This window comes from Papilio polytes, unplaced genomic scaffold, assembly GCF_000836215.1.
Source record: "Papilio polytes unplaced genomic scaffold, Ppol_1.0 DF824047.1, whole genome shotgun sequence".
NCBI classification, from domain to species: domain Eukaryota; kingdom Metazoa; phylum Arthropoda; class Insecta; order Lepidoptera; family Papilionidae; genus Papilio; species Papilio polytes.
The window spans coordinates 877,437-887,405 of record NW_013525157.1 but is presented as its reverse complement, the minus strand read 5'-3'; the positions used below and the strand labels follow the sequence as shown (position 1 = coordinate 887,405).

The following is a 9,969-nucleotide window of genomic DNA, read 5'->3' as shown; positions in this document are numbered from 1 at the left end:
AAATGGACATACATAAATACCTACAAAGCTACTTATACGTATTTACCTTTAGGTCAGTCGAGCATAACAAAAAACTGCTAATTAAGAATCGATTAAAATACGTAGTTTTAATTCTTATAAATATTAACTTTGGCTTTGAACATAATCTGCGGCTATTATGCAGATAACTGTCGTAAATAGGTCGTTTGACGCCGCCGAACGTACCAAGCTCTGAATATTAGCGCAAAGTTGTACCGTGTCACTATCACGTTAGTTATCTTAAAGAAAAGTTACCAAGCCACTATAACACTATGTTTTCCTAATTCTATAAATGTTAAAGAGGTATTAATTTTTTTGATTATCCACCTACCTGCAACTATGTATTTCGTACCACCGAAGACTTTAAGTCTGCCTAATATAATGAATACAATCGAACTGATTTACCATGTCCTGACTTCCCTTACGACTTGCAAGAAATGGGTTGAATACTTTTCGTTTTCTTTTTGTTTCTGACTAGTCACTTTTTTCCAAGAGGTATTTACAGTGTGTTGTAGGCGCTTAGCCTATACCTCGTTAGGCCTAGGCCTCCTCAAGAACTGTTATTTAATTTTATTATAGGCTTTGGTATAGATATGTGTTGTGGCTCAAGTTTGGTTTTAAGCGTTTAGATTACCACGGTTATAGCTTAATAGGTGTTGCTTGCGACTTCGTCCACGTGAAATTAAAAAAATAATAAAAATATAGCCCATGTTACTCAGCGATATCATAGTTTTGCAATAGTGCAACAGTTTTTGAAATCAGTCCAGTAGTTTTTGAATTATTTCAGCTAATATAGGAATTAAATCCAAAAATCCACATCTTTCCTCTTTATAATGTTAATAAATATCTAAAACATCGTAAAACGAAGAATACGACGGAAATTGTGAGGATGCTGATTTCTTTAGTGCGTGAAAACAAATCCACCCTTCAGGCGTTCTATTGGGTTGTATATTGAAAAATTAACTACTGGTTTTAAATCCATATTTGTTTAATTTTTATAAATATTTACTATGAGATTTTTCTCTTTTACATTTATCTTATTTATGAAAAAAAATCTTTTTATAAATAAATTCTACAAAAACGTAACGTTTTGACGTAACTTCAGTATGAACTGTCAAAATCAAACCTGTTGCTGTTGCATTGATTTTAGGTGTTTAATGAACGCCGAATCAATGTTGAAACGGCTTTATTGATTTTATTACAGATACTTATAATAGAGAATAATGATTTAAGTTTTATTTACGATTCCAAATAATAATAAACAGCGCCAGAAAGAAAATGGATGAAGTACTGCAAAAATTCAATTCCGCTTTCGCTTGCGATGAAACTCAATATGGTCCTAGATCTGGCGATCGGGGAACATTATACAAGAATTGGGGTAGATATGGAAACCAAGAGCAAAGACGAAAGGAGATTTTGAATTTACAAAAAGGGTAAGAAGACTTCAATATTTCTAATTTAAAGTCAGTGACTTGTTTTGAATTTTTGTAAGCCTGCCTATTTCAGAAAAATCTATGGTTTTAATTTGTTTTTATAAATTATAGATAATCATTATAGAATATTTATTGATTTGGTTGTAAATGATAATTATTTATATATTTCTTATATTTCTATGTCAAATAACTACCACAATTGTATTTCTAAGCAATTTTTACCATTTTTCAGGAGCAGATATGATAACTTAGACCAATTTAGAGGGATATTTGACCTATCTAAGACTAATGATCAACCAATCTATGGAAATGAAAGGGTAAGAAATCAAATGCATTTCTAATATGTTGTAGCTTTTTATCTTGCAAAAAGAATGTTATTGGATACATAAATTCATCTTCAATAAACAATAAGAAGTTGGATTTCCTAAAAAAATATTATCTTAAACATAATACTAGGATGTTTCATATTATTCAAAGTTTCTATTCCACTTTTCCAGGCATCTTATAGACCAAATATATATGTTGCGGGTTTCACTAAAACACCAAAGACATATAAGAATGTTCTTATGCGGTCAGAATGGTTAGTTGAGAAGCCGGAGGATTTTAATGAAAATTGGTATGTGGTAGCATGTCCCAAAGGTGCCAGAGTACTAATTGTGTCAGATAGAGTAAGTTCTTTTTTTAAATTGTTTTTTAGTTACCACTAGCTTTTGCCTCTGACTTTGTCCTTCTAGAATTACAAAAATGTAGTAAAACAGTATCTGTTACTTGTGATGATTTAGCTTTTAAATGGTAAAGTTTCAGAGCCTATTCAATGCAAACTATAAAATCTTTTATCTTTTTAAAACATAGCATTAAAAATGTTCTATCTATACTAATATTATAAAGAGGACAGATTTGTATTTTTGTATGTAATAAATAACTCAAAAACTACTGGGTCGATTTCAAAGGTTCTTTCACTATTAAAAAGCGATGTTTGAGATTTTGAGTGCCATAGGCATATATTTTGCCAATTTTTTTAAATTTAATGCAGATGAAGTTGCAAGCAACAGCTAGTGTAGTATTAATAATGTAATATGATGATGAAAGTAACTGAATATTAACCATTCTTAAAAAAATAAATACTGATGTTTCAGGGAATGACAAAACTTTATACAAAATATGGACAGTTTATAAAGGAAGTTCACACAGCTTTACCAGGCGGCAATCCTGGTGAAAATCACATTAGAACAGGAAAATTCTCTGTACTAGATGGATTTTATTTGGATGAATATGACACAGTGTATGTGTTAGATCTTCTTGCATGGAATAGTCAACCAATGACTAATGGAGAGGTAAGAAAGGAGTTTCTACTGCACTTTACTTAATCTACAGGTCCTGGCGTCAAATCCTACTATGTACTGTTAGGAACAAAATTAGTACCGTGCTATAGAATTGGCGCAACTATAGATTATCGGCATAAACGTCACGTCTCTAGCTGACAGCTGTCAATGTTACTAGAAGTATGGTTAGATTGGCGCGCAACCTGGGTCTGGACGAGTAGTGTTGCTCTGAGTTTAAAGCGACAGTATCAATTAAATAAGTAGTCTAAAAGTACTGTTGGGAAAACTGGCAAAAGTTACAATTGTTTAAACATTTTGAAATATTATGCGGAACAAGCTTATAAATGTATCCAGATGAAACAAACAAAAAAGAGTGAGGATGTATATTGAGCTGGTGATGAAAATTTAAGTATTAATTGCCCACCCCAAACAAAATCTATGTGAATGGTCAAAAAAACTAATATGTGCTTTATAATTACAGGCTGAGTTTAGACAGTATTGGTTGAAAACTCACCTACAGGAAATTGAAGGGATAAACAAATTATCAAAGAAAAACAAACTTACTTTCAAACTGTTACCTACTGCTTCTTGTGATAAAGACTCATTTAATAAGTAAGTATTGTTATCAAGTAATTTAAGTAAATAGCCAAGCTGTTAGTCCGCTTAGTGAATATTTAAAACCTACATGTACATACAATATGAATAGTATCTTGTTAATTTTTGTTTGTTTGTTTGACTTTTATTTCTTGTTATAACTTTTCAGTCTTAAATTTTAACATGCCTTAACTCGAAAGGGCATTAAAAGTGTTTAAATATTTAAAATAACACAACAATGATTTTAGGTTCATGATGACATTTCCACATTTCACAAACTTCAATCCCGCGTTGGATGGGTTACTGTTCTATCATAAGCTGGCTAATTACACCGCGGGACAAACTCCGCTTGTCGGTTGGCTCTACCCCTTCATGGTGAGAGAAGTATTGGGACATGGTAAGTGTTTTCGATACTAATGAATTAATACGAAAGATTTGATTTTTTGCTAGAGTAGTTTCCGAAACTAATGGACCAAATTCAAAAACTCTTCAGTTATAAAGTCATATTGGCTCCGAGAAACATCTGCCATCTACGGGAAGGGTATCAATGTGAAAAAAAAAGATATGAGACTGGCCTGTCCTATCACTGCCTGATAGAGGCTTAGATAGATTAAAAGTGACGTCACTGTCAGTACACCAAAATCCGATATTTTCATCAAATATTGTTAACTGATAACTTACAAGAATTGTCAGACAGGCCCTTATATTCTTTGCCACCCAGATGGAAGTATATAATAATGTTTTAAAGTAAATAGATAGGAGGTTACATGAAAATTGAAAAGTTTTGATGATTGTATTGTCAATCAAAAAAACTTTTTTTGTTGCAAGCTATGAGTGCAGTCAGCCCAGTCTCTGAATGAACGCATACATATTTTCATTATTTTTTTAGAAAAAACGTATTTTGTTAAATGTTAATTTAATTTAATTAATTAATTTCTATTCATATGAATAACCCTTTTTTTATAACCTCAATATTTAATAACAATTACATGATGTTATTGCACTCCATTTTCAGATATAACAGTGAATGTTGCATACGAGCTCCAAAGACCAAAAAAATATGAAAATCAAGCAGTTTTCATAGAAGAATTTACAGAAAAAATGAGGAAAAAATGCAGGCCTTATAAACCATCTGCTAGTTTTATGGAAACTGAAACTTCAGAGGTATTTCATTTATTTTCTCTTACATGTCAGGATAAAACCAACCATTAGTTTAGTTTATCTTGTTTTAAAGGCTAATTCAACACTAGTTTAGATTGAATTTTATATATTTAGGTAGTTAGTAGTATTTTTGTGATTTAGTTATGTAAGCTCGTAAAAGTATCGACTACATAGTGTTCATTAAATATCTAAGCCAACTGGCACATCACTGGAAATGTCACAACACAATGCAAGGCCTGATTTTAGTTTTTTCTTTCCACCCGTTTCTTAAATGAAAAGGATGGGAAGGAAAAGTGGATATTTCGGCGGAGGCGACGCATAGAAAGGGGAAATATTCTGTTTATGTGCGTCTCCTCTTCTGCAGATTTAGGGTAGCGAACGCGTCTGCAATTGTGGATGTCTGAGGGCAGCGGTTGCTTTGCCATTTCGGCGGATTCAGGTTGCCGTTTGCTCGTTTGCCACCTAATAATATAAAAAAAAGTTTGGTTAGGGGGAGAGAGGGGGTTTCGGTGTTGTAGGATACCGCCAGAATATATGACAAATAAGATCAAGATGTTACAAGTTTGTACAATATTCGTATTGGAAATAACATCTTAAGAGAGTAGGCTCAGGATTCGACTACTTTTTTAAATTGCTACTCGTTTGATATCATTGGAAGGCAAGGGAATGAAATGAAATCTGTGTTATCTGTTTGTTATTTTCGAGATGACGTCAGCATCGTCCATATATTTACCGATCGGTGAGCACTGGCACGTGAGTTCGATTACGACCAGTGGCTCCTGTTTTAATTTCAAGGTGAGAGGTTCGAGGCATGACATGTGTGTAAAACCCCCTTTATTTTTGGTTGCCATTTATATTTTACTAGCTTTCGCCTGCGACTCTGTCCGCGTGGAATTAAAAAAAATCAAAACTGAGCAACCTATGTGTTCTTCTAGACTATCCTCTATCGTCTATGCCAAATGTCATCGAAATCCGTTCAGCCGTTTAGACTGCAAACTCTAACAAACATCCATCCATCTATCAAAACTTTCAGATTTATAATTTTAGAATGAAATATGAAGTATGATAGACAAACCCCCTTTGTTTTTATTTCCTTTATTTAATTTTTTTTTGTCGTAATTTGTTTCTAAGGTAAAATTAATATTATCTTACTTATGGCAATAATATGTGCAAAAAGAAGAATTTAAGGTTTTTTTCTTTTATTCTGTTATCTGTTTTCTTGCCAGCAAGTTGTTGCGTCTTTGTTGGTTATGAGCGATATTCTTGTTCAATTATTTGCCTTATCTATTTTTTTTCTATTGTGAATACTGTTATTTGCTTGGTAGATATTACCTTAATTATGTAAATTTGAAATATCTTTTAAGTTATGTATATATTTGTATGACTTTATTTGAACTTAAATTAAACATACTCTTTAAAGACATTTTTTATCAAGGGGTTGAGTCACACTATGTTTTTTTGTCGTTTAAATTTTAGTAAAAGTACAATATACGGGGTGTAACATGGAGATGGTCAAATATTTAATTAGGGTCGAAGACTTTGATATCTTTTGAACTCAATTTATGGTCTCAAAGGAGTTTCTTTTAATTATTTCCTTAATGAAATTATAATACATAATGTGACAGCTAGTTGGTGTTGTATTTTTAGATGACCTTTTATTTCTTATTCTCGTTGTTTACCAATTTTAAGCTTTTTTCGTGTCCTATCTAAATTTTCTGTGCGACTGCAGTAGTTATTTTATAAAATAACTTTTTAAATGGTCAGATAAATAAAATGTACTCAATTTATGCGTTTCAGATAGAAGCAGAAAAACCAAGGACGACTCCACAGCCACCTCAAAACAAATATAATTAAGTTTACATACATGTATTAGTAAACTATCTCCATATACCTATAAACTAAATTTGTATGGTAGTATTATGTATTTATTCTTCCATTAAAATATTAATTTTTACCACTGTGTGATAAATATAACACGAGATACACATTTTATTTTAATACCCCGGTAAAATGTACTATTTGCAGTTACATAAGTTTACGTAAGGGCCTTCAATTTAATTGTCAATGCATTTTTTTCGTTTTAGAATGTTTTAGTAATAAAAGTTTGTTTTAAATGTTAATGTATACGAAAACAATAGTGAAATTCACAATTAAAAGAGTTTTACTCTTTTTGTATAAAGTACTTATTTATAAGTACGTAGTAGGGTTTAATGTGACTTGTATTTGACATTTAAATAAATAATTTCTTTTAGTTTCTCTATGTTGGTGTCTTCGCTGTGTTTGTGAAAAATAAGTTTCCAAATTTATTTGAAATGTGCATTGTATTTCAAGACCATGTATTTTGAGGTTTATATATTATTAGCACTGTCTAGTGCTAGTTGACTTTAGTTATATGGCCAATATGACCAGTTTTTTTTAAATATGTGTCAACCCAATTTTATAGATAATATATGTTAAACTTATTGGATATGGCTAACTATAAATGAAGTAGTAGTTGTATTAAATGAATATTTGTGAGTTTTTTAATTTATTTTTCTCATTAGGTAACACTTAGTTTTTTTGATATTTTTAGTTTTTGGTACAAAGCATTATTTGTACTTATGTATATTTTGTTCTCGCTATTTTATTATTGCTTGTACCAGATTCCTGGTTTTGTATATTTTTTAAATGTTAAGTTAGTTATTAATTGAAACTATGTAATTTTTTTTTATTAAGTTTTGTAAGGACTATGTTGACAGTTGCTTATGTTTAGAAATGAGAAAGTATTCGGTTTAGTCTGTAATTTTTTACATTATTACGAAGTTGCTTTGAACTATCGTATGACAATTATTAAACATATGTATTGTTACTTGAAATGTATATTTATAAATGATTTTGTATATGTCGATTGTATGTAATAAATATTAGCTTTTTGAATGACTTTTTTTAAATAGATATTCCTCAACCAATACTTTTTATACATTATTTGAACATTTTTTTGAGAAATTTTAAAAATGCTTAACATGTTTTCAAAGTAAGACATAGATGTTCGTTCACTATACTTCAATTTTTTAAATTCGATCCAACACTTTTCATTATAATGCCATGACCAAAGAAACGAATATGATCTTAAACCATTCAGTGATGTCACCTCTACGAAGAAAAGGAGTTTTCTATTATACATGTCTTCTTATTTGTATTAAAAAAAACATACAGATGAATTGAGTACCTCCTTCTTTTGGGAAGTCAGTCAAAAATTATACACGTTACATTTGTTAATATTTTAGGTATCCAACGGTTTATATTGGTAATTGATAGCTTAAGATTTCCTTTCATTTATAGTCGACAAACAGTCGTTAAGATTTTATTGGATCTATACATATTGCGAAACTAGTATTTATTCCAATCCAATATTAATAGCCATCTTAGTTATTAATGGCTATAACTCGATATATTTTATGAGATGACCTTGCTTGCACAAGGTTAGACCAGAACTTACGCTGAAAGTAAATGGCAACATTTTCAGACTTACACCGCGAAAGGGGTTTTTGTGGTGATGACAACCTTCCTTATTATGATTGACCTTCCTTCTTGTGCCTCTAGTTTCAGATTCAGAAAGCAATCAGGGTCCTATGGTCTTTCAACGTTAGAAGGTAAAGTTCAGGTTTGTGGGGCGCTCCATAGCAGTCAACATTCATAAATTATTGGACATATTCACTGAAACAAAAATGTTAAAAACTTACATTTTAAAAATAAAATATAAAGATATACATGAGACTGTTGCAAATTAATACTCGAGATGTGTTTTACCGTTTTCATTACCTTTGTAAAGCTTTGGCGAGAGAGAGCTTACAAAAAGAAAATGTTTATTCAATGATATGAAATAACGTATTCATAAAATGCATTCAGTTCATCCTCGTATAGCTATACATGTATATTTATAAGTCAGGTACAGAATATAAATCCTGGGACGTGAGAACATGTTGTGTCCACATTAGCATAAACTCTGAAATCACGCTAAATTATTTCATCTACAGTATTATGCGGTGAAAATAATAATTTGCATATAAATAAAGTTTTAAATAAGCTTGTTATTTTAGGTTGTTCCACACCGTACTTTTGTCATTACGCAAAATATTCTTGTTTTACGATTCTCCCTGGAAATACATTTTTAACTTAATTATGCTCATAATTAGTTAAGCGTGTGTAGTCTCTAGGTTACCTGCGCGTGTACTACTTCCAATTAGACTAGAATATTAAATAAAAATTTTATTAATAGATAGATTGAAATCTACAGACTAAAAAAGCTAAGAGTAGTCCCTAACCTTATTTTTTATTCCTAACATTTAATTTCGATCCGAAACCCGCGCTGTTGAGTCGTGATAATGCAATAAATCAAGAATATTTTACATATTCAGGTTAAATGTTGAATCCAACCCTCGTCATTTTTGATGTGAAATATAACTGTTTTAGCGCATGAATATTTTATTTTCAAATTTCGCATATAATATATAACTAATTTTTATTGTATTAAGTAATAAGTAACCCTAATCCACCAGCTTTTAAATTATATTTATTAGTTAAATTTAATGTTCCAATAAACACGCGAAATTAAGCGAATATTCGCAGGAACTTACAGAATATTATTGTATAATGAACCACTCGATTTGGTTAGAATTTAAACTTATATTTAAAACATCCATAACTAGTTACGAGGTTTAGGCTAGATATAATATTAGACAATATTAAATTCCGCTAACATTCTTGCATCTAAAATATTCTACAGTGGGAATGTTATTTAGTAGTTGTTTAGAACAGCTGGCCATGTTCCACCACAAGCGCTTCCTAAACATTCTCTTTACTATTGCTTTAAAACTCTTTGATTTAATCTAAATTTCGTAGTAAATATGCAATGTACACTTATACAATACACCACGCTGTAAAATGGTATCTGAAATAATAGTTGATAGAACTACTATTACTTCGTTTCGTAAAAAATTGTATTAATGCTATATGACACCTTTTTCCCTTAAATATTTAATATTGAACCAAGTTGCAATAAATGTAAGATTAGTAAATCTGATGATTTTAATCACTAATTTTAAATAAAAAATACAGACGAATTGAGTACCTCCTTTTGGGAAGCCGATCAAAAATCGTAAGTTTTGAATGTAGACGTTCATAAATATTTCATTGGAGTATAAATTTATGGTTAAATATTAAAAAATGTTGGAGTACATAAAATCGCGTATAACGTAATAGAACGAGGATTAGTAAACTTTTATTGATCTTAAAAGTAAAAAGGTTTTACTGATTCCCTCAGATTATAGAGGCGGCGAAATATGCCTGGTAATGCTATGTCTGGCGAAATAAACCTATATCTATTATATATATCTATTACATTTTATATTAGTAATCCGTGAGAATTTATTGAATACTGAGATAAACTTTTACTCGTTAAA

General features: G+C 30.6%; 1 protein-coding gene across 1 annotated transcript; it reads left to right on the top strand.

Annotated features, from left to right (window-relative positions):
- Nucleotides 1–1,144: 1,144 nt before the first annotated feature.
- On the top strand, nucleotides 1,145–7,413 carry LOC106100806 (snurportin-1). The gene is made up of 8 exons (XM_013279840.1): nucleotides 1,145–1,451; nucleotides 1,684–1,768; nucleotides 1,949–2,119; nucleotides 2,588–2,785; nucleotides 3,255–3,385; nucleotides 3,616–3,764; nucleotides 4,383–4,531; nucleotides 6,326–7,413. Exons 1-8 carry the CDS (start codon nucleotides 1,297–1,299, stop codon nucleotides 6,380–6,382), a joined length of 1,095 nt encoding a protein of 364 aa, XP_013135294.1. The 5' UTR covers nucleotides 1,145–1,296; the 3' UTR covers nucleotides 6,383–7,413.
- Nucleotides 7,414–9,969: the final 2,556 nt, after the last annotated feature.

Bases quoted from the DNA above. Each gene is read 5' to 3' on its own strand.
- LOC106100806 (XM_013279840.1), top strand. From the start codon at position 1,297: ATGGATGAAGTACTGCAAAAATTCAATTCCGCTTTCGCTTGCGATGAA. The intron at 1,769-1,948 runs GTAAGAAATCAA...CCACTTTTCCAG, and splicing joins CAATCTATGGAAATGAAAGG to GCATCTTATAGACCAAATAT. The intron at 4,532-6,325 runs GTATTTCATTTA...TATGCGTTTCAG, and splicing joins TGGAAACTGAAACTTCAGAG to ATAGAAGCAGAAAAACCAAG.